Source organism: Grus americana, chromosome 6 (genome assembly GCF_028858705.1).
Source record: "Grus americana isolate bGruAme1 chromosome 6, bGruAme1.mat, whole genome shotgun sequence".
Taxonomy (NCBI): Eukaryota; Metazoa; Chordata; class Aves; order Gruiformes; family Gruidae; genus Grus; species Grus americana.
The window spans coordinates 28,846,358-28,870,919 of NC_072857.1; the positions used below are offsets into that span (position 1 = coordinate 28,846,358).

General features: G+C 40.9%; 1 protein-coding gene across 3 annotated transcripts in view; it reads left to right on the plus strand.

The window, feature by feature from the left end:
- PARD3B (par-3 family cell polarity regulator beta) overlaps positions 1 to 24,562 on the plus strand; it is a 423,913-nt gene that overhangs the window by 355,460 nt on the left and 43,891 nt on the right. For all 3 annotated transcript variants that reach the window (XM_054830200.1, XM_054830201.1, XM_054830202.1), the window contains one exon: positions 17,030 to 17,165. In XM_054830200.1, coding sequence (XP_054686175.1) covers positions 17,030 to 17,165 — 136 coding nt within the window. The remainder of the gene's footprint in view (positions 1 to 17,029; positions 17,166 to 24,562) is intronic.

Below are 24,562 nucleotides of genomic sequence, written 5' to 3' on the forward strand. Positions count from 1 at the left end.
ATGAATCAATTTTAATGGCTATCCCGTGGGGAGCAGTGAATTAGATGAGGGGAAAAAAGGTAATTTTGTGCATTAATGGAGAATATACTGAATGGAGAAAAATGACAAGGAAAAATCTTATGGTCACTGTGCTTAAGTCAGTGATAATGCACATCCATGGGGTTTTAAACCTTGACCATTGCAGAAAAAATACAGCAGATGGAAGTGATCTCTCCTCCTCCTTCTCCCAAATCTTGGTGGGCTGGCTTGCTTTCCTCTCTGCAGGTGGGACAAGTGTACAGAGCTGGACTGGATACAGCATATCCATCTCTCCTCCTCCTCCAGGAATGGAGCCTGTGATCCACGTTTGTGCTCAGTTGGCAAGCTTATAAAGCTGAGGACTAGAGAAGTGGATAGACATTTATCCTGCACTGGAAGTAGTAGTTTTGGAGACTGCATTCTCACAGGTATTCTGTACACACTTTACAGTTACCTGGCACCAAAGCAGCTTGGTCCTATTTGTCCAGTAGCTTTAGCAAGTTGTTAGTTCTTTTAAATAAAAAAAAAATTGCATGCTGTCTGTCTGTAGTAACTTTAAACAGCAGGGAGGCTCAGAAACTCTGAAATTGTCTTTGCAGCCTGTATAGACATGTTACATTTGCCTCCTTCCTAAAGCACCAGGTATCACTGTCAGGCGTCCTGTGCACCGTATTGTTTCCGTATTGTCTTGCACTCCCCCACCTGTTTTTACTGTTGCCGTTGTTCTGCTGTGTGTGGGAACAGGACTGTCTTTTTGTTACGCATCTGTGCAGAGCCTATTGCAAGAGGAGTTGTATCTCTGATGGGAACGTTGCAGCAGTGGTTTGTCTGCAGGTGTTCCTGAGGCGATCTTGAAAGATTTGAAGGCCATCTCGAAACTATTTGGAGTTAAGGAACATACCAGTCAGAAGCTGGAGTGAGGCCACGCCAGCCTACATCGTTTAGCCTGGCCCTCACTGCAGAATTTGGAGATGTCTGTACCCTCATGTGTTTCCTGACGTTTCAGAGGCAGTGTACGCCTGTTCCTCCCCTGTGCTCCAAACCAGCTAGTAAATGGCCTGCTCCAACGCAAAGGTGGTGTGCTTAGGTTACTATTGGTGTGTCCTCCTGAGAGCACAGTACCCTCCAGAAAAAACTTTAAAGCTTGCTTTTCTGCAGGTCTGCCTTCAAAACACGAAGCAAACGCGTCCTGTGGCAACACCAATTACCGACTCTTGAGAATATCCCTAAGTAATGGTCGTACCCTCATTTCAAAGGCAATATATGGGGCCATTATCTGAGCAAATACAGTGCATGTCACTGAAAATGCATTGATGATGATGAATTCTGGTTACTGTTGATTGCAGCCAGATACAGGATGGTGAGTAAGGGGTAAAACATTAGCCCTTGAGCTCTGTGGGTTTTTCTCTGGAAACAGGTCAGAGTTCCATAAGAGCTCAAGCAAAGTACAGAAAAAGAAAAGCTGGATATGAGTCTCAGGGAGGAGATGCGGAAATAAGAGGCAAGGAAAGAAAGAGGACTAGCAAAACTAAAAAAGGGTCCTTTGGGGGGGAAGGAGAAATCAGATTAAAAGATTTTTAAAAGCGGAAAAATTAAGGATTTGAACAGTGCCAGGAGCTTTCTTTGCAGACTGGCAAAAATATGTTTATTTATAGAAGAGTTAATTCTGGTTTGAAAAAGTCCAAGAGTTACAGGGAAAGCTGAATTGCTTGATTATTTTGAAACCTTCAAGGAGAAACATATAGGAAAACTATGGAGAAAATATACTGCTAGAAACATTCTTGATCTGTTGTGGGATGACTGTGTGTGTGTTTGAAAACACTATCATGTCAATATTATTTTAGTGTCCTGAATTTCATTGTTAAATGGGGTAACTTGTATGAATCTGAAACATTTTTAGATTTTTTTTTTTTAAGTAACTTATGCTTATGTGATGTGATTCTAGTATATGCTTCCTTCCAGTAAAAAGTGTAGAATTCCAGAGATGAGCTGTCTGTAGATCAAGGTTTGATAAAGTTACCCTTCATTACTACAAATACACCTTTGTGGAAATACAGGCAGTTTCAGCTCCTCTCATTTTGGTAAATTGACGTGGGCACAATGTATCTTGTATACTTACAGTAGAAACTTAGTGCTAGAAGCAGAACACGTTTTGGTTTGCAGTGTGTGGACGGGTGGTATTTCCCCTACCTGTTCCCCTGCTTGATAATACCAAATGAGTGATTATCCCTTGCTAGTGTGTGCCACCACTGACGGGGCGAGCAGAGCCAGCTCCCCTCAGTAGTGGGAAGAGGAGCTGCAGTTGGGGTCCTGCCCTGCGCTGCCCGCTGCTCAGTGCCTGTGTCTCCTCCACTGACCCCAGCGGGGCTGGCGCAGGAGCCTTGGCAAATGTCCTCCCAACAGGGTATTTCAGGAGTCATCTGAGGCTACGGTATATACACATCCTCAGCATCACTGACAGGTTCTTTTATTTATACGTCTTATTTGTGTTACAAAATAGAGGCAATGGAAGAAGAGATTTGTTTTCTTGTTCTTGACTCGGAATACATTTACCGTTAACCACTCTCCCCAACCTTTTCTGTACTATTCACTTGTCATGTGTTTGTTTTGACTATGTTCCTCAGGGTGAGATTTCTCCTCATTTTATAATGAGGAACAGGACTTTCGGGTTTTTCCGTGTGTTGCCACCAAACCCAATGTTACAGCTGGACTCAGCAGCAACGATGGCAACACCAAATAATAACTATCCCACATGAGATTTAGATTAACTGCTCTTTTTTTTAGTTCATATTGTGCTTCAACAGCATGATCTAATTTGCTGTTTTCACGTAATCCATCATTAATTGTCTGAGTGAGGAAACTAGGTTCTTCTGTAGCAGATGAAGAGAGATGGGCTCCCCCATGTTCAGAGTGGAGCTTCACTTCCTCCGGCTGCAGCTATGTCACTCTATTTATCTGGTTTTTATTTTTAACGTGCTTTGCTTTTTCAAGCATGAGGATTTTGGGGAGCAGTAGTGCTTCTACTACAAAGGGTTACCTTTGAGGCTGCTTTTAAGCAGGGGGAACTAAGAAGTAGTCACTGGCTGCAGACCTCCAGCTCTGGTGGTGAGGGAGGAGAGGAATCATAGAATCATAGAATGGTTTGGGTTGGAAGGGACCTCAAAGATCATCTAGTTCCAACCCCCCTGCTACGGGCAGGGACACCCTCCACTAGACCACGTTGCCCAAAGCCTCATCCAGCCTGGCCTTGAACACTTCCAGGGATGGGGCATCCACAGCCTCTCTGGGCAACCTGTTCCAGTGCCTCACCACTCTAACAGCAAAGAATTTCTTTCTAACATCTCATCTAAATCGACCCTCCTTCAGCTTAAACCCATTACCCCTTGTCCTGTCACTACACTCCCTGATAAACAGTCCCTCACCATCTTTCCTGTAGGCCCCTTCAGGTACTGGTAAGCCGCAATTAGATCTCCCCAGAGCCACCTTTTCTCCAGGCTGAACAATCCCAACTCTCTCAGCCTGTCCTAATAGGAGAGGTGCTCATGCACAGCAGCATGCACACACAGTCTCCTCCATCTGAGGAAGCTGCTGCTGTGGCTGCCAGAGGAAGCTCTTGGGCTTGTAGGGGCCAGCTGTGGCACCCACATGGCTCCCATCGGTGGTGGCAGCAACAGGACTAGGAGCCATATTCTCGGCATTTTCCTTCCCCAGGGAGTGCAGGAGAGCAAGTAGGAGCAGCTCTCTGGGGAGGCAGAATTGTTTCCAGGGCTTGTGGAATGGCGTAGAGGTAGAGTTCTGCACAGGGCCAGGGGAGACTGTCTCCCTCCCCATGCATTAGGGGTGCAGAAGCTCTGCACCCCCTCTTCCCCAGTTTCTCAATCCTTTGTTGATTGTCTTCTCCCACCTAAAACTTTTTGGTCCTTTCCTGCCCCCCTTCTCTTTTTTTCCCAACAGCCTATTGAAATCTTCCCTGCTTCCCCCTGATACTTGCTCTGCCATTGCTGAATTGCATTTTACCACCCCACAAATGAGAACAAAATAAACTCCTTTATCTCGATCATTTGGGCAGCAAAATGCAATTTGCTTGTGTTGCTGCAGATCTTTGAGCCAACTCTGGTCTGGAGATTTTTATCACTTTGCAATCTAATCTGCTGAATATCTCAGGTCCTCTTGCATTGGAAGAAAATGATTTTTTAAGACAAAAAAAAAAAGCCAGCTGTGTACTTAAGCATGCACAAATGCACAGTGATATACATGTCCTCATGTATTTCTATATGTATGTACATGTACAATAAATAAAAAATACATCTAGCACTTTGAAAGTCCACACCTAACTTGCTAATGTCAGCTACAGTTGATAGACAGCTAAGTCAGACTCTTTTTATAGTCCATTTCTAAAATGAAACCATAAATTTTAAAGCCAGGCTTCATCATTGCAGAGAAAAAAGCTTTTCCAGCCTATTGATGAAATATAACATTTGATAGGATTTATGAGGCCCAGATTCAGGAGGATCATTTGCAGAGCACTTAAAGCTGCTTTTTCCTGCCCTTTGCCTTCCCTCCTCCCAAATACACATACCAAAAAAAGCCATTAGTAATGAAAAATTATTAAGGAAGATTTTTCTTGATTCCATACAAATGTCAATTTGAGAGAGAGAGAAAGAGGAAGAAAGCAGTTGCAGAGGTGCTTACCAGTAAAGCGGTCTAAGTAGAGCCAGGCTGATTATGAGAGAATAATACTGACTTTTACTAATAAATAGACAGTGTGATTATTTGCTGTAATACAGTCATTTGTAGTGTGTATGTATGTATTTTTAATAGTACCGAATGGAATTTATTTTTTTATCACATCAAGATATTCACAAACCAGCCACATAAAGTTAAAAATAAAAACGATACCCAGCTTCTCAGTATCTTGATAAGTTTCCTTCTGGCTTGTATTACCAGAGTGATAATTTCGGAGGAAAAACATCTTCTGTAACTTGTGATCACAGTATCTGTCAAATGGTAGGAAATGAAGAAAACTGCCAGACAGTGTCAGATTTATTAACAGCTCTAAGAAAACCAAAATTAATGCATTTTCTCATCTTTGATGGGTTGAAATGTCCATGTGCTGTACTTATCTTAATGGGCAAGTGAAGGAAGTAGCACTCGTCAATTAAGTCTCTCATTAAGCTGACTACAGCTTAATCTAGAGCACGTGCAGGAGTACTCTGTGCTTACCAGGCTGTACCTCAAAGGTGTTGCGGTTGTTGTTAAGGAGTGCTCATCGCGCAGATGCCAGGAGCAAACCAGGTTTATGCTGCCTTTGGGACCACGCAGCCAGGCGCTGGACCAGGGAGTGTGCAGTCCTGTAGGGCAGGGAGGGGGACACCCATACGAACCCGGACTGCGCCGGTTGTGTGAGAGCACTTGCTGGCCCAACTTCCACTGGAAATCTGTATTTCCACCTGTTAATAACCAGTCTTCAACCATTTGGGTTGAAAATGCCTATGTAGGCGGTGTGCTGAAGCTGAATTTTTATGCAACATGATGACAGCTGTTTTGGGAGGCCTGGAGGGAGAAGACAAGGGGTTGTTTTGTATGTGTAAAAAGTAAAAATAAGGAGCATATGATTCTTTCAATAAGAAGCTGTAGTCTTCCCATACGCTGGAACAGGGGCTTTACGTTTAGGAAAGGAACACAGCCTAGTCTTACACCAGATTGTGCCTTTTGCCACCCCTTGAACGTTGACAATTTGACTAAGTTCTAAGATTTAGAGTACTTCCCACACACATGATAGAAACTTGGCTGCTGACTTCACCGAAAGTGCTCGTCCAGAACTGCCAGAGCCTAGACATGCTTTTCCAGCAGTAGGTTCTCCTGCCTGCAGAGAGGTTCCTGGTACAGGAATGAAGGATGAGGTGAACGGGGACATGATCAGCGTCCCCTTGCCCTTACGCCCCACCTTGCAAGGAGGGAAAAGGTGAGCTGATTTGAATGCAAAATCCTAAGAAATGCCAAGGGGAGATGGGGAGATTAAAGCAGAGGTGCTGGGCCAGGGCAGAGTTGCGGACAATAAGTGGATTCTTCAGAGTAGAGAGAAGTTTACCGGTACTGCAAGTTGAATGCTCTGTTAGTGTGTTAGGCATGAGCACACTCATTTGAGCCAGTGCAGAAAGGAAGAAGCGCAGCTGGGTGTCCCACGCCACCTGCGGCCTCATCATTACTGGCAAGCTGCTTTGCGAAATGCTTCTAGGAGATGGATCTGAAGGAGTGCTGGAAGGGGAGCTGCTAACCTAGGCACATCAGGGGAGGCGTTTCTGTACTGCACGGCAGGGATGTGCTGGTGTGGGAAGCCAATAAATGGGTGGAGAAAATTGGCATCCTTGGCCCAATGAAAGGTATGAAGGGAAAGATTTCTGAACATCAGGATGAGAACAGGGAATGAAGGGAGCAAGACAAAACCAGATGTGAAAGGATTTGTAAGGTGTGCTTCTAAACATGGCAGTTGAAACCATGTGAGTCTCGTTCTGTAGAGACAGAGATGGGCCTGCACCAGAACGCTTGCTTTAGTATTTCTGGGACTTCCCAGCCAAATGCAGAGACAGGCTTGCCCTTCCTCTTCCAGGTGAGATATGCCAGGAGATGATTGTGTGCAGTTTGAAGATTCCATTGCTTCATTTTTTCCATTTTAATTAAACATTTTTCAGGTGTTTCAGATTGAAGGTAAACACTACTCCTTTTCAGTAATTGTTTTGAAAAATGTTTAATTAAAACATTCAGCCCTGACTTCTCCAAGTGGAAAAGTAGGAGTAATTTCAGAGGTGCTGTGGAGCTGTAGCCGTAAGAAGGAGGAGCTAGAAAAGCTGTGCCTGTCTGGAAGTCCATGAGCTTCCATTGCCTGCATAATAAAAAGTAATAAAGTTACACTGCTAACTTTAGGCCCCTGAGTTCAGAAATATTTCTCCGAAATGCAGTTCAGCTTATAAAGTGTGTAATTCTATTGATGTGGAGCTTGCGATGAAAGCTCATGGAAGGAATGTGTGCTCCTCTTTGTGAATGCGAACAAAACAACTGTGCTCTGAGGAGCCCAGCTGCACGGGGAGAGGTGCCCGAGGAGGGAGGCTGCTGGAGGGGTGGGCAGGGTGGCCTTAAAGGCAGCAGAAATTTGCAAAATCCATCAACCGCTTCAGCATCTGGCAGGGTTTCTGTTGAGCAATAACCACAAGCTAAATTTGCCATCTATAATTCCTGAGAGAAGCTAGTGGTAACTGATGTTTTGACTTTTGAGCGTGTTCCTGTGAAACTGCTCAGATCTCAGTTGTAGTTTGGAAATACTGCCCTAGCCGAGAACTAAAATCAATTTACGTTCAGGTTTGTCCCCATGGTAAGATTGTCATAAAATTTTTAGCCCCTTGCACTGCTGCAGTGTAGAAAACATGATTAAGCCTGTTTCTCTTGCACATCTGTTAAATGCTTCGTGTGTCATTTTAGTACATGTTCAGAAGTGAACTTTGGATCCTTGTATTGGAGTTAGGATGTTCCAAAGAGTGCGTATGGATTATACTCCCCTCTGTGAGAAGCCCCATGTGTTGTAAGAGTCATTCGAGCATGCTCAGCGGTGCTTTCATTTTGCTGTGCATTGCACTCGCAGCTAGTAAAATACGTTAGAAATAATTTGTTGTCTTTGCTTTTCTTTAGCTTGTAGTTGGAACGTTGAATGCTTTCCTTATAAGGCTTACATGCTTCACCTTGCATGTGCCAGTGGCTTAATAAGAACATCTGCTGTCTTTCTGTAGCAAATCTGATGATTTTTCTACGCACGTATATTTAGTTGTACATATAAATAGAATCCAGGCACTGTTAGATGCGTATGAAAGCGTACGTCAGATTGAAATGGTAACATATGAGGCTTTCTGCAGTTCCATTTATGAAGTATCAAGTTAAAAACGAAGCTGTGAAGTAGCCAGAAAACTTTTTATTTCTGCAGCCAAAGGCATATGCTTGTACAGCCTAACTTAATTAGGTCTCTGATATGTTCTTAGAATGGTCAGTATTTCATGTGCTGTATCATTGTCTGTGAGTTGCTTTTTCATTATAGTTGAGCTTCTACGCAGCAGAATGTAGGAGAGCATTGCTCCAGATGTCTGGCTCCTTTCACCGATTTTGTTGCTGTCTACAGCAAAATTTGAGTTTTAGCTCTACAGTGCAAATTCCCTTTGAATCTTTGGATGCCCTTAAACAGTGTAGTACTGGAATATGTGTAAATGTCTACAAAGTACGGTGATTGGAGTGGCTGGTTTAAGAGGAGCTATAAAACAGTTCCAGCTGGAGTGCATTCTTGAGGTAAGCTCAAAATACACTCCAAATTGTCAGCACACTACTCAGGAAAAACACAAGAAACAAATCATCTTTAGTGTGCTTTGCTCCCTTTAATGCACATAAGGATAGTGTAAATGGAAGCTGGTCGATTTTCAACAGTTTGTGTAAAATTGTCCCTAGGTTTTGCTTCTGTACTTCAACCTCTGTGAATAAATGCAGCACACTGGGTTGTAAGTATACCTGTGTGTATTTCCGTGGACGTAACACCGTCTGTATTTCAATAAGTATTGTGTAGCTGTCCATTAATATTTATATGGAACCGAGAGCTTTGGTTCTTGCAATTTTTAATAAACATTGATGGTGTTACTAGTTTATACAGAGCATTCAATATGCTCCATCAAAATGGCAGCTCTAATTAGGTTCCTTGAATTAGCTAATGGATTTTGAGAAAGATAGCTTACAAAGCTCTTACAGCTGTCCAAGATATTCCTGCCATGGCAGAAAGACAAAAGGCCGCTGGAAGCTACAGACTTTAAAGCTTTAGAAATGCAGCTGACAGTTAAAAAAGATAAATTACATTTGTATTTTTTCCCGTAAAAGTACTAATGCTGGATTAATGTTATCCTCATAGTGACCATTCATTAAAAACACCCCCAAAAAGCCAACTTTATAGTAAGGATGCATTTTGGCTATGAGATCTCTGCTTTTCTCTGGTGCTTTGCACATGGTATAAATTAATTCATTTAAAAAAAAATAAATAATGTAAGCTATATCTGTAACAGGATTACGGGACTTTTTTTTTTTAGATGAGGTTGAGATTTCTTCCTCATTTCTACCTAGGCCAGGTATTACAAAAACAAACCACATAGAGGATTAGTTGCTGCCACTCTGCCAGTGGCATAGATTTGCACGTGTGTAACGAAGAGCAGGATGTCGTCTCTAGCATGAAACTTGGCGAGGTAATTTCTGGGAGAAAACGGGTAGTTACTCTGGGCTTTGTAGTTTTCAATAAAATGCGTTTTAGAACATGGGCAGCAGCATCTACTGTGAGCGAATTTTTAGATCCTCAATTCTTCCCTCACAAGGGAGCAGAGAAATTAAGACTGTACTGAATTGTCACCTTCTCTCCCTCCTGCCTTTGCTTTGTGTGCGCTAAAGGGAATTCCTGAGGGACTCTTGAATGGCTAATTCATTGGAACTCTGTAAAGTACTTATTATTTCAGCTTTAGCGATAAGTTTAATAAACTGTAGTGCAAAAAGCAATAGTCTGCAAGTGAAAAAAACTAGCTGCCAGTTGCAGACAGGTGTGATAGCCATTAAGAAATAAAGCTACATTTCCGCACAAGAGTTTAGCATTCAGCATTTGCTTTGTTGAATTGTTAAAGCTGCTGTAAATGGAGTTTGGAGGGCTGAAAATCTGCTCTGTGTTGATGTGACCTATCTATTGTAAATATGCCAGCTGCTTTACATCAGTAAAGTAAAATACCCCCTCCCAAGCCATGTTGTAATACAAAGTGCCAAAAAAGGCGATTTAAGTACTTTGCTGTGTAAATCCAGAAGAAATTACCTTGGAGAGAAGGCCCTCAATTATGCCTCACACGTGACTTCTGCATGATGGATAAAAGGCATAATTGATATCATCTTTAGTGAAGAAACCAGAAACTGCTGCATTGTCTAGAGGCTACTGAAAATACCAGGAAAATCTGTTTTTCATTATTTTCATTGTGTATTGTTTATAAAGAGTTTGGTTGTTGTCAGCAGCCGAGTCCCTAATCTCCCTGCTTTCCTAGCCCTTCGGAGACACGTGCACATCTCGGATCAACAAGACAGCAGTAAACTGGTCACATGCCAGAAACAGACATTGCCATTAAGCAGCCTGAACTGTAAGGCATCTTCTTGTATTATTAGTTAAAATCTGGTGATTGCCTTCCTTGATGAGGCACAATACATTGCGCAGAAGAAAAGAAAAAAATGTCTTTGAAGTAAAGATGACGAGCTGGCTACAAAACAAGAAAATATCCCCTTTTTTATTTTCCTTCCTACTTGATTGCAAACGACCCGTTTCTGTTAGAGTGGCATATACTGTATCTGCTGTAAGGGTGAAGTTAAACCTCAGTGTGCCAATTTGTTTCTGTAAAGCAACAAATTGGCTATACCTCCCATTATTTCTGGCCATCTGTAGTCAACCACAAGTTATAAAGGAGAGTAATGGAGATGAGAAGTGGCCTGGATTGAAAAGACGATGCTCATCTGAAGGTCTAGGCCATCTGCCATGACAAACAGGAAAAGGTGTTGTATGTCATGTGAAAGGAGGGAAACATAAAAGGATGCTTTATGTCAAGCCACTGAGAGATATTTTCTAAACAGTTTGGAAAAACTGAAAGTGATACAAATCTCTTGGTCTCAATCTTTAAATCGTTCTTTTGAGGCTTCCATAAACATATTATGAGCTATTTGGGGAAACAAAAGGTTAATGACTGCTAATTCATATCACGCAAGGTTCTCTTTCCTTCTTTCTTCCTAATGAGTCTGTAGGAACCTAAGAATATCATCTTCTTTCTTTCCCCTAAGCTCCTAATGTCAGGAGGTCAGTAGTGATGTTACAGGGTCAATAGGACTCAATTTACATCCAGACAAATGGTGGTCATGCGGTGCCCTAGGAGTCTTTGACCTTTTGGACAAAAGTGGTTGTGCTGCTTTTATGTGAGCCTCAAGAATTGGAAGGTGACAGAGTATGTTCCACTGAAGCACAGTTACGACTTTTTTTAAATATTGTAAAGCAGATTAAGACTCGGGGACTTTAGTATACAAGTTCAAATAAACTCCAATAAGTGTAAACAGCTTCTTCAGTGTAGTTTGTTTTGCTGCAGTTTATTTACGATTAAATACGATTCTTGTATTTACATACATACGGGTAGAGAGAAACATATCCATCTAATGCTTCTCATGTCAGCCCATCTATGCAGACCCTCTCAGGATAGTCCTGTCTAAATGGAACTGGGCTCCAGGTCTTCCTCCTGGTCACTTTGCACAGGTTTCCAAATCAAGTGTCCTACTGGGACTCCTCTGCATTGATAAAGATGGTAATTGTGTATACATAGGGTATATTCCGGCCCAGAGCAAGAAAGAAGGTGTTACGGAGACCAATAAAACCGTTTGTATGGTTCCAGTAGCTAGAAAGACATCAGTCTTAAGTTGGGTCCTGAGCGTGGGGTGTATATAGCGAAAACCCAGGCTGGCTCTGAACATCAAAGGTGATTCCTGAGCCTGCAAGGCAATAGCAGTGATGTCAACAAGGTATTTCTGACAAGTCTTTCATTGCAATATCATTCATTCACTCAAGTGCATATGAAAACAACAAATGTTCATTTCTTGCTAAGCTCTCTTTCTCTTGCTGGTTGACAAAGATGAAAGCTGAAATATTGTAGAATTATGTTCTTATCATTGATTTTCTTTTTATCGCTTCCCACCATTCTTTTTATTCCCTCTTACTATTAAGGTTGAAGAAATATCTTCATAAGCAATGAGTAGAAAGACAAGGGCTGGAAGTGAGAGAGTAACGTACTCAAATATTTATTTGTTATAACTTCAAAATGAAAGTTTTATCCTAAGTGAAAGATACTCTTATATGCTCTGTTGAACTCTCTGATACTGTCTAACTTCGCAGACCACTATGTTCCTTTCAGTATATAAAATTAGTTTTGTTTTATAGCAGATTGTGAATGGAAGATTGTCCATTCTCTTGAGTCTGTGAATCACCTTTTGTCTTGGGTTTGTTTGTTAATGGAAAATTCACTCAAAGAATCATTTTTCTTTTTTTTTCTTTTTTTTCTTTTTCTTTTTTTTTTAAACTTGGAAGCACTAGTTTTTTGTTTAGAGGCTGACAGTCAGCTGGGTGAAATCAGCGTTTGAAAGAAGTGGCTGACAAAAAAAGCCGTGTGCAATATTAATGTGTTTAGGAAAACCACTGGAAACAAAATGTTTATTTCCTCTTCAAATGTATGTTTATATACAGCTTTAAGTGGTTCATCTTACTCTGTACGTGCAACACTTGTTTTTAATTTTGTATTATCTAGAGAGCTGCGGTAAGAAGTCACTAATTTAAAAAAATTACATTTTTGAACTGAATGATTGAAATCCAGACTAGCAACTCAGAGGAAGAGGAGAGAGGAGATTTTATTGTGCAAAACCTGAGCCATATGTATTAAATACTGGTGATGATGTTTTGATTCTTTGAAAAAAATAACTTGTCTGTCATATTGGGTATATAATGTTATTGCTGTGGTGCTTGTTCATCTATCTCTTAGAGATGATGAGATGAAATTTCACAGTCATATTTTACGTAATGTTAGAGATAACTGGAAGCTAAATCTGTGCCAAATTACAGTTTCCTTTTTGTTTTGGGTTGCCTATTCCAGCTGTACCGGTTGAGTGGCAGGTCCCTTTACGGGCAAGGTGGAACCTGTATAGTGCCTCTGAGAGGTTCAGGCACAGGGCAGAAGATGGTGATTTCTGGCGGTGGTTTATCCAGTTGGTAGTACAGCCTCAGCAGCATGGGTTAGAATGATTGCTCAGACTTTATCTGTCTCCCAGGCCAGAAGAAAGGTTTGGTTTGTAAGGAATTGTATCCAGCAAAACTACAGAATGGCTGACAGGAATGTTCATATAAGATTATTATTCTTTTTTCTATTTCCCAAAAACGTCCTCGCAGTGTGTGCAGCTTATTCGAAGAACTGCTGAACTTCTCATAAAATTGTTTGTGGCGCGGGGTTTTGAGAGGTTTTGTTACTGTTGTTCGAAATCAGCATCTGAGTCTTTGCTAAACTGTTTGTGAAGTTTCTCAGAGATTTTTTTCCCCCACCTAGACATTATTTAAAACTTCCCCCAAAAGGTTCAGGTTCTATCCCAGTATCAGCTGCTTCTGAATCGGTCTTCTTACATGTAGCACAATTTTAGGAAATCGTTCTGAAATCAGTTGCAAAATGCAGAGTGGACAGTTCTGTTACAGTCTTGTCATGACAACAGAGAAGTCCATGGGTGGATGAAATGTTAGAGCCTGGGAACATGTGGTGGTGGAGGGGAAGGGCTAAAGTGTGGTTGCACAGTTCTCTGAAGAACGTGTAGAGCAGGGAGCCATGTCAGGGAAGTGAGTTCTGCACAAAATTGAGATGAGGACTGTAATATTTATATCTCCTCGAGGATGGAGCACTACATTAAATGTAAAGCTACTGTAAAAGGAATCTGTCTGCTGTACTTACTAGGATTGGTGAAAAGCTTCAGTAAGTCTCCTTAATATAAATTGACTTTGATTGGAGTATTGTTTTTATATATCTTCTGTAAGTTCAGGTTCCTTTTCAGTATAAATAGTTATGCATCCGAAACATTTGAACTGGTATTCGTCTGCTGTTTCCCTGTCTGAGAACTGTTATCTGATCAAACCAATATTTTTTAATTATGTATTTATAGGCAGATGGGAGAATAGTTTACAGTCAATGTATGATCTTCTCTGCAAATCTTGGAAAATTGTGTTGGTTTTTTTTTTTTTTAATATTGCCTTATCAGTTTCTTTTTTTATTACTGATGACTTCATTCTGTTTGAATTCAATGCTTCAGTTTCTTTGGGGTAAACTAATAGATTATGTATGCGGTATTTGCACAGTGCTGATTGAATTCATCTGGTGAGTTTGAATGTGGTTCATATATTCACATAATTGTCAGGAGCCAACTTTAAATTCAGAACTGTTTCATGAGCATTGCACAGGGCATCATATTCATCTCACATTACTCAGGAGTGGGTAAAACTTTCATGGTAAGCTAGATATGCAGCTCTTTCAAAAGCCAATGTCTTTTGCATTTGTGCCTATAAACAGTGATGGAGGTAAAAAAAAGAGCTGTGGAGCTTCGACTGTTTCCTGAAAAAATGAAGCTGATGTACCAACCCTCTTCCAACCTGTTCCCCCCCATCTTTCCAACAAATTCTGAACCTGTTGGCCATTTTTGACCAGACTTGACAGGTGAATCGATGTTCAAAAGGTACCACATCCCTAAGTTTCATGAAAATAAGCAGCCTGCCACAGAGGCCCAGACGAATGCCCCCGCGGGGTAGAAACCCTGCAGTGTGCGCTCAGTCCCATTATCGGACACCAGAGAGCCCACAGGAGAGAAGCACAGGAAATCAGACTTCACGGAGCTGCTTGTTTCCACAGAGATTATGCTTGTGTTTTCACACTAATCCAGATGGATAACTCTCCATGTGCTGCTATCTTTCATTCGAACGTTCCTACTCCTTCTCATGGTTAGGGTTTGTACTTTAATACGGTGTGGCAGAGGTTTGCCAAAGAAAAAGCTGTCAGGCCCAGTCTTTTTGTGTATATATATACATATATATAAAATCAGCTTGATCTCTGCGGCACCTGCTTCCACTTGCTGGCTACATGGGTTTAAGCAGAAGGAAGCTCACCTACAGGAGATCTGCAGTAAAGGAGCACACACTGCTGTTACTGCCTCTTACAATATCGCAGATTTCGTTTTTAAATTCAAAAAAAAAAGGAAGGAAAAAAAGGGGGGGAAAAAAACCCCCCTCACCTGCATGGTATTTTCAGATTACCTCTTCAGCCGAAATACCTGGAGGTAGAAAGGGGGTATGTGGCCATTAGGCCACTGGTGGCAGACGCTAATAGAGTTTGCAAAGAGCTGCAGGGGGCTGGCATCAAACTAGACCCGCTGCCCGTATTGCAGCGTTTCCCTCTCTCCACTAGTGCTGCTTTGGGTAATGATGTTGGCAAAGCAACAGGGACAACGCTTCGGGCTTTATCTGTATGTTAGCAGCCCTAATTAAATGCTTTATCTGTACTCACAAGTAAAGTCAGGGGATTTCACAGGTATTGTATTGCTCATGAGCTGTGAACCAAGCTTCACTGTTCTAAGTGATAGCCCCCATTAGCCTAGTCCTCAATTCCAGTGTTTTTCAAACTGGAAATGGTTCTCCACTATTTGACAAGAATTCATGCAAGGAACAGAGGCATTTATCTGTAGAAGGAGTCAAGGGGAAAAGGGAATGTACTTTTTTCTTTTCTCAATAGTCCACAGAGCTTGTGCAAGCTTTCTGCACTGTCTTGGCAGATCATGAGAAAAAATTCGTATGCTCTGGAAGAGTTCAGTAAGTCAGCCAGAGAAGCTTGAAAGCTCTGGGACTTCCTAGAGTAGAGGTGCTGGATAACTTAGGATCCAGGGAAAACAAGTAATTTAATGTTTGATTTTTTCATGGAAGTATACTGATGCTGCAAGTAAACATTTCCAATCCTGGCTGCATATTCAGTTGTATTTGCACCCTATATGGAATTTCCCTTCATTGGTAATTAATTTCCAACCAATCTAGATTGCTGTCAGATATTAGAAACTACTTATTATTGAACTGATAGGTTTATGTCCAATTTTTTGAATGTGCTTTCCAAACTCAGTTTGCTATTCGAATCCTATAAAACGCTTCCCTAGATTCTGACATATTCATAGAGGAGTGCAGTGTGACAAGATGCTCCGCAGAGTATGTGCTCGTGTGAATAAATCTGTATCTCTATAGGCCATTGTTGGTGAGGCAGAGTTAAGGTTGCAGATTAAGAGAATAGATGATGATGTGCTGCAATAACAATGGTCTGAGTTTAAGACCGGTCACAAATAAATTCTATGACAATTCCCTGTGAATGCAAGTAAATACTACTGAGCCATAAAGTCAGTATTCACCTCAGTGCTGACTACAGCAGGGCTGGAAATAACAGTGGGAAACTTTTAATTTATTCATTTTCGAGGTGACTATTTATTATTTTTAATTCTTAGACTTTTCAGGATTTTTTTGTTGTTGTTGTTATCCTTCTTAGGTGTAGCTTGAGCTTTCACAGTTGTGCAAGTCCAGCTATAAGGTTTTGGAAGGCTCACCAGGGTCAACACCCACAAAGACAGGCATGTGTTTAACTTGACAAACTAAGCAACTCCACTAGCTTTGCCATGGCAGTTTGCAGTCTGTGCAGTTCAGCATACAAGTGAAGTCTTTGTGGATTACTACGTGTACTGCTGTTTAATTACCACGTTAAAAAAGTGGGATCAAGATTTAGTAGTGTGCTTTCCCATCTCTCTTCCCTCCCTTGTATTGTCATGGCTGATGTTTTAGTTTTTTGTATAATTGGGAGGGAGGTTGTTTTTTACAAGATAAAACTTCTTTCTGTGCTCCTGTGTGAATATAGTCTATTCTTTACCTTGAACAAATGTAATTTTAGGGAAATTCCACATTTAGCGTGGGAGCAAAAGGAAACATTTTTCTGGCAGCTTATCATCATCATCGTCATTATTATTAAAATATGATAGCCATTTATAGCTGCTCATAGGAATGTTAAAAGTTTCCTTGTGCTCCCCCATCTGTCTGCATCCATCTGTTGTCTCTTGTCTTGTACTGGAATTGTTAAGTTCTTTGGACAGGGACAGCCTTTTTTTAAAAATGGGAATCAAGTTCACAATTAGCAGCTTTTTTAATACAAGACAGCAAAAATAAGGGTGATAGAGACCAGTGGGCACTATGTGAGTCAGGAGAATCAAATGTTCACAATCCATTTGTCTCAGGTGTGGCAATTCTATGTGGATGCTCATGTGGGTACCTGCTAAGTGTTACATTTGTGTGTACATATGAGTTTTATTTAGCATTTCTTATTTTTCTCAGTGGCTGCGCAGGTGGCGGGAATGCTGATCGTATCCAGAAGTTACGGAAGGAGTACCATCAGGCCAGGCGAGAAGGCTTACCTTTCTATGAGGATGACGAAGGACGAACACAGCCGTCTGACTACGACCAGTGTTGGGTAGGTCCACAATGTGATGCAAAGTGTAACCCTGCAGTGTTCAGGGTTAGCAGAAGGTGCTGATTTGTTTGTATTTTCCAGAAATCCTGTGTCCGCTTAACATGAATTTGGGGGGGTTGTAGAAATGGAGAAATCCTTAATGCCAGCCCACCAAAGAAAAGAATAACGTGAAAACCTGGCTAAAAATAACTTGTCTGTTCACCGTGTTTGATTTAGGCCCAGGTTTCCTCTCTTTAGGCCCAAGATACTCAGTCATTGCCAAACTTTGTCACATGTGGTAGCATCAGGGTTTTTCAGCAGAATTTATGGTAGCCTGGCAGTTCATCCAGTGATTCCCTGGGTTAACGAGAGTGTTAGAAGAGCAGACTCTCACTGTGCTTAGCTGCAAAGTGAGAGGGAGGAGATAGAGGTATATCTGCTCCTGCCTTTCCTTCTGCACACTGGACAGTAGCAATCTGGCCATGATACATCCTCAGTAACTTCTATAAAGTGAAAAATGGAATAATTTGCTCCTCTCCCATCAAAGGATCTTTACAGATGTGCTGTATTCCCTACTTCACATCTAGGAGTCACACTACACAGAGATGTATTATCTACTCACCTACTGAAGAGTAACCTATGGTAGAACCAGAGATAAATCAAGAGTGCCAGATTTTTGAATGCATTAAATAAATGCAACAGCTATAGTCTATGTGATCACAACTGTGACACTCAAGCTCCACCTGAGCACGTTTCAGAGTTGGACTCTTTCACTTTAGAAGTAATTATAATCAACCAGCATTCAAAAATATAACTTAGATAAGATGCAATTTATGCTAAATTTGAAATTTTAGTCTAACAAGAGACAGAATTATGTTAAAATCTTAACAATCTAAATACACCTGAAGTTTGAACTAGCATTGTTGGTTTTAATGTCCTCCAAATGATCAGTGTGAATGCTGATGTGAAATCTTCAATGATTTGGGTTGTAGTAAAAAAAAATCCTATGCAAGACTAGACTTCATTGCAATCACAGAGTTAAAAGAGGTATTTTTACATAAATTATCATATATATTTGTTCATTAACCCAAAAAAGGTTGTTGTATATATTATTCTGATTGAGTTACCAAAAGTGTCATCTTCAGCAAAGTAATTCTTTCCTCAGAGCAGTTAACTTTAATCTATTACCTTAAATTTTGTGACCCAAATTTGGGAATCTATGTAGCTGCCATTCTTCTGAATAGCTTTTGTAAACTTAAATGAGAATATGCATCAAATGTGTCTTTCTGTTGAAACCGTATGGCATGTTAAGCGTCCTGAGAGAGGCCCCAAACTGGGCCAGTGGTACCTCTTCAGCAGCCTGAGGATTTCTACTTCTTATCTGAAACTGATAAAGCTTTATTAATCCTCAGAGGAGGTTGAGATTTATTGTCCAGTGTAGTTTTCTAAGATTCACAAAGGTTTCTTCTAGGTAATCCTTTTTAAGCCTTTCCTATTAGGTATAATGCCCAGAGATTACTGACTTCCAAAGCTTTGCTTTTCCTGTGAGGCAAGTTGTCCTTAATCAGAGCACCTGAAAGGGAGCTTTAAGTATCTCAGTCTTGAACTGATTAATAATAGTGGCATCAGGATTGTTTCTTTTTATCCTTCCAATGCAGAATATTTTTAAATGTTTTTGTTGTGAGGAATGGTAGTCTGATCAAAAATCAGAGTTTACCTTGAGGACTTTAATACTCTAAAGTTTGTTGCTGCAACAGTTACTCCCATTGAAGTGGTTTACAAATTTCAGAGACTTCTGGTCTCTTCACCGCAACAATATCATCCATTGATCCATCCAGCCTTGTTTTCATAGACACTGTCTTTTAGTCTGGAAAATACTGTGGCCCCAGCTTGCTCTCTTTCAACTCCTGGCTGAAATTTCTACTCTGACAGGTAGTTTTACCCTTTCGATACATATGTTACATCAGTCTATTCAGACAGAAAAGGAGAAACAAAAATAGAATCAAAATATTAAAAAGATGTCTCAAAGTACCTTGACAGGACAGTCCTCAAGATATTTTATAAGCAATGAGTCTTTCCCACCTTGGGCTGCTGACCCGCAGCAGTACTGTGGTAACACAGGTTGAACAACAGCTGATTTCTTCCACCTTTACTCATCAGTGAAGAGACATGCTGATGACTAATTGCATAATTGTAAATAAATAAAAACTTACTCTAATCTTCAGGATGTCAGGTCTTTTTTTAAAGAGTCGACAGACAGCTGAGGAGGAGGAAAACCTTCTGGTTTAAGTTGTTTTTCCTTCCCACAGGAAGTTATGGCACTGGGGAAGCTGCAGCTGGAAAGGAGATGCTGGGTCTCCCTATATATTTTTAATACTTGATTAGTTCTTTCTATGTTTTTGTCAGTCAGCTGTTTTACCTAAACCAGCTTTCCTATAAGATGTCTTTCTAATGTCCAGCAGCTGCTGTGATCACTTCGCACCATCACATGGAACATGCAGATAAGTTGGGAAATAACAGGATAATTTGAAAAGACACTATCCTGTCGCAAATCAACAGCCTAAGAAATGGACCCTGGGTCTTGTCCTCCAAAAAAGTATCTGAGAACTCATGAGGCAGATTTCTATCTGATAAAGCTGACATTGACAAGTGGCCTTTAGCTGACACTGTAATGGGACAGAATTTCTAATAGAAGGGGTATTTCTAACAATCTACTTTTTTTAAAGTGGGATAAATCAAGTTAAAGTGCAGAGCCGGCTGAAAAGCTAGCATTGTAAGGGAAAATGATCTCATGACAGGCAATTGGGATCCATAAATGTTTTAAAAATAAGGTCAAAAATTCATTTTAAATAGGCCTGCTATTCTCTCATCATCCATTCCTCCCCCCTGCATCCATTTTCCAATTCTCCTCTGTTCTTCTCATCTGTTGCTGGTTGAATTTTTTGCTCTCTTGCGCCTTCATTCTGCTCTCCCTTCCTCACAGTCTGTTCTTTCTCTTTTATTTTATTTCTCTGAATAATTCAGTTGAGTGTGTCTCCATAAACAGACACATGTATATAGCACTGTCTGTGCTATAGAGCCAGGTCCTTTGAAATTCTTTTCCAGTTCTTTTGTGATTTGGTTTGTTGTTGAGTTTTGCATCCTTTGGACTCCTCCCCACCCCTGCCACCCCCCCTTTCAGGTTTATAACTGGGATAAATGATAAGCCAAATTCTGTAGGGTGTATCACAAGGCTTAAAGTAAACCTCAGCTAGTTAACCAAAGGACAGGCTGATGATAAGTATAAATATTGTCTGGGAAAATGAATGTCTGTTGTTGTCAGTGTAATGTGAGACTGCCCTAACCCTGAGAGCTAGGGTACATTGGGAACTATCAGCTCAAGACAGAGCTTAGGCATGTGCGTACATACTCGTGTCTTAGTGGGACATCAGACAGTCGAAGCGATCATGAACGTATCCTATACAAACCTAATCCGGGTCTACAGAAAGAGGCATAATATGTTTATGTAGTATTATCATATACTGCAGGATCAGTCAGACCTTGAGAGAACTATGTAAGCAGTAAGCTGCAAGAACTTAGTGTCCCTAAGAGTTGGAGGGCTTTTCCATGAGGCATTCTTTTTTGGGGCTTTAGAGTCACAGACTAATAGCAGATCATGAGAAATAGCGAAGGACCTGTCAAGACAAAGCCGTGAAGTTGGTATCTGCACCTGTATTTAAGGGCATTTAAATAATGAGGAATTAATCATCTATTTGAGGATTTACTTGGATTGTCTTACAGACTTTGTACAAATGCAGTTACTTAAAACATCAATTCTTTCCTTCAGGGTGGCAGTAAATCCTTGAAACTTTATCTTTTAAATGTACGTTCAAGGACTGCGTGTAACACCGGCCACATTGCAAATAGTTCTTCACCTGTTAGTGACTGCATCAGCTTCACTGTACCGAACCTTTTGTTAAGTGGTTCTAAAAGCCGTTTCCTTATTTGCAGACCAGATTTGCAAGCTGATAAATAACCTAAAGATATAAGAAAACCTGTCTCTGGATAATAGCTGTGAACATTTCGATTGAAACAAATCGGTAATGTACTGAGTTTTGTTAGTTCCCAGTTGAGAGTATGAAAGAAGAATCATGCCTGTCTGTGTTAAAGGCCAAGTACATTATTGTGTGCCTGGCAGGGATCCAACCTAAAAATCAACCAGAACAAAAAAAAGGAGTGCTAAGAACTGCATTATTTTTCCATAATGTGTCAAAGGGTTCTACGCTTGCTTCAGGATGAATAAGGAGCTGTATGTACTTTTCACAATCAATTAATTCCAGGTTCAGGATGTTGTATTTCAAATAGGTTAGGTTCCCAAAATGCACAGACATTTGTGTTGGACCATGGTTAGAAACCAAAATTCCAGCTTCTAGAATAATAACATTCCTGTCTTCCAGCGCAATGGAAGGAGCTGACAATTTTATGTACTATGTGAAACCATATAGCAGAAACTGCTGTGAATTCCAAACTTTCTGAGCCCACAGATTATTAGTAGAAAACATTGAATTTAAAAAAAAAAAGGGACAATAACTTAAAGTACAGCTGCTTTGAAAACCATGGATCGGAAGTATTTGTGTATATGTTACTAAAATATTAATTAAGAGAGTATGTAAAACATTTCATTAGGATGTATTATTAACTTAACAATCAAGAACTTTTTATGGTCACTGCTTATCTCTGTATAACAAAGGTTTCAGATTGAGGTGTATTCTAAAGAGCTGTTCAAACTAAGCAGAAGGATCTTGAAATTTACAGGCTGGCTTTTGCGGGTAAGTTTGGGGGGAAATTATTTTGGAGAAATCCCTGCCAAACCTCATGTGAAAAATAAACTATTCCAAATGGCACATGCAAGGAGAGCCAAATTCAATTCCATTAATACTAGTAATAAAGAGTGACTCTCATAACTTGTTTGGAGTCAGTCCTATTTACACAAAGGTTGAATTTGGCATAGATTATCTGAACCAGAGGGGAGTCTGAAATGCTCATGTCTTCATGCTAAGACTATGTACACACTCTTATTTACCAAGGGAAACAGTTCTGGTGCCATATGTCGTCTTATCAAATCCCACTGGGTTTATACCCTACAATATTATGTGAATTCCAGAAATATATCATGCCATCTATTCCACAAGGTACCTCATCACACAGCTGCTTTTTGTGATATGTCAACGTAGAGGGGATGATTCTGAGGAGGACAAACACTAAGCATGTATCTTACTTCTTACAAGTAGTTGAAGGAAATGAGACAAAAACACGCAGTGTTGCCAGGCTGTGGCCGTCCTTGCAGGCTTGCAGCACCGAGAGGTTCCACGTTAACACATGTGCCAGCGGTTGTGTCCCTTGCAATTAGGAGAGGTTCATCTGATGTTGCCCAAATGGAGAACGTGAGTGGGGCATGACAGAGATCATGACAGCTGCCACAAATCATGTTGATATGATACGAAGGGCCCTAGAGGTTTTCTGTTGTATATATTTTTCCTAATTTGCCAATATGTTTAGGGAGGTAAGAAACCAACTTCTGACTGGTAATTATATTGATGAGGGGAGTTCGTGAACCGGTAATCCATGCTATATGGTATGCTGAACAGTTAGTGCATTTGTGCACACAGGCCACAGCTCTGCAGCTTTTGTCCTTTGGGGCACAGTTGAATGGGCACAGAAATCGCCTTTCCAGAGCTGGGCTGTGATCTGGCGTCCCTGCAGTTCCGAGTAGCACAGTAGCTGAGTCTTTGCAATTTGCTTCGTTTTTGGCAAGCTTCTGCCAGTATAGGCTGTAACAGTTTTCCGTCTACTTGTGGATCACTCCGTAGATAGGCAGCTGTGCGGCCACCTTCCCTGAGCACGTGTGCACACTCTGTCAAATCTCAGGCCAGCAACACATGGGGAAGGTGGAAGAGGATTGAGATTTTAACGCCGAGCCTTCACATGTGGGGTTGCTAAAGCTAATGCTTTGCACTTTGAACCTTTCCTTACCCTCAGCGATACGTACTTCTCCATGACAGCTTGGTCCCGACCCCTAGCAAGTCAGTGCCCCACATACCATAGAATCAAATGCAGCTGCTCATGGGTCTGACTACAAGGGGGGAATAAAAGTAGGTTTCCTTTCTAAAATTGACCTCCTCTTCCTCAGGCCATTAGAAGGAGGCCTGCTTCAACTTCTGGAAAGGGGCCCTGGTTACAACAATGCTCATTTTTTAATCACAAGACAAGTCTGTAATGCCACTGCAATTCATGTCTAAAGCTAAGCATGCGCTTAGGCATTTATTAGATCAGGCCTGAAATTGGGCCTCAAACTTGACCCCTTCTTAGGCACAAGCTTTTGCCTTTACTATCAGGTATCTGGTGCATTTATCAAATAGATGCTGACACGGTTGACTTCTTTTTGAATTCTCACAGCTTAATCTCCCTGAGTTATGTTCTTGTTCAGTGTGTTGCTGATTAAAAAGAAATCTCTTCCCTAAAAAATACTGATGATCCAAAGAGTTGCCTAGCTACTGTTGTCCCAGACAGCACCCCGTTTCCTAAAGATGCTGGTCAATGTCCAGCTCTGCCTGCTAGGGATAACACCCCACTAAAACAGCAGGTTTGACAAAGGACTGCAAAATTTGTCTGTTTAACATAATGGCAAGCAGAATGACCTCAGTGAGGCAAACAGCAACGGTTGCCCAGCGTGTGCAGAACAGGGTCGAGCTTGAAAGAAGCTGGGTCAAGCAATACAACTATGTCATTGAGGCTGTTACAGAGTACAGATCTTTTATTTGTTATAGTTAAGTATGTGACAGAAGCCAACTGAAATAATGGACTTTTGATTACTTTGGATTTCTGGATTGAGTTCTTCTATTGTATATCTATGCAGCACTTCTCATTATTACAGCACAAGATCTGAGGTGGAGGCCTTGGGTCCTCTTGAGTTTTGCTGAAGTTCCTCACTGCAAAATGCATTAGCAGAACTGCTTGTTAAATTTATCCTCGGCAGTTTCAGCAGTCAGGGTGTCAGTGCTCTGGCTACAGTGTTGTCTTGCAGTTAAAAAACACTAAAAAGTTCAAGATTATTTCACAGCCAAGGTGTGAAAAGTAATTAGAATGTATCACTGGGTGCTGGGTATAAGCAATTATCTATGAATACATAAAGGCTCTATTTTTCTCAACAAACAGGCGACATTGTTATAATTATTTAAAATGAAAAAGAAAGTCACTGACTCAGACATGAAGAGATTGGGCGGATAACTTTATTAGTTCCCAGTCTAAGGTCTGTAGTGCAGATGCTAATCTAATATCAAGATTGCATTAAAATAAAGCACAAAATATGGGGAAAGAGAACTCCATTTACTCTGTAAGGCTGGTGCTGTACGTGAGTTTGGCTTTTCTGCTCAAGGCCA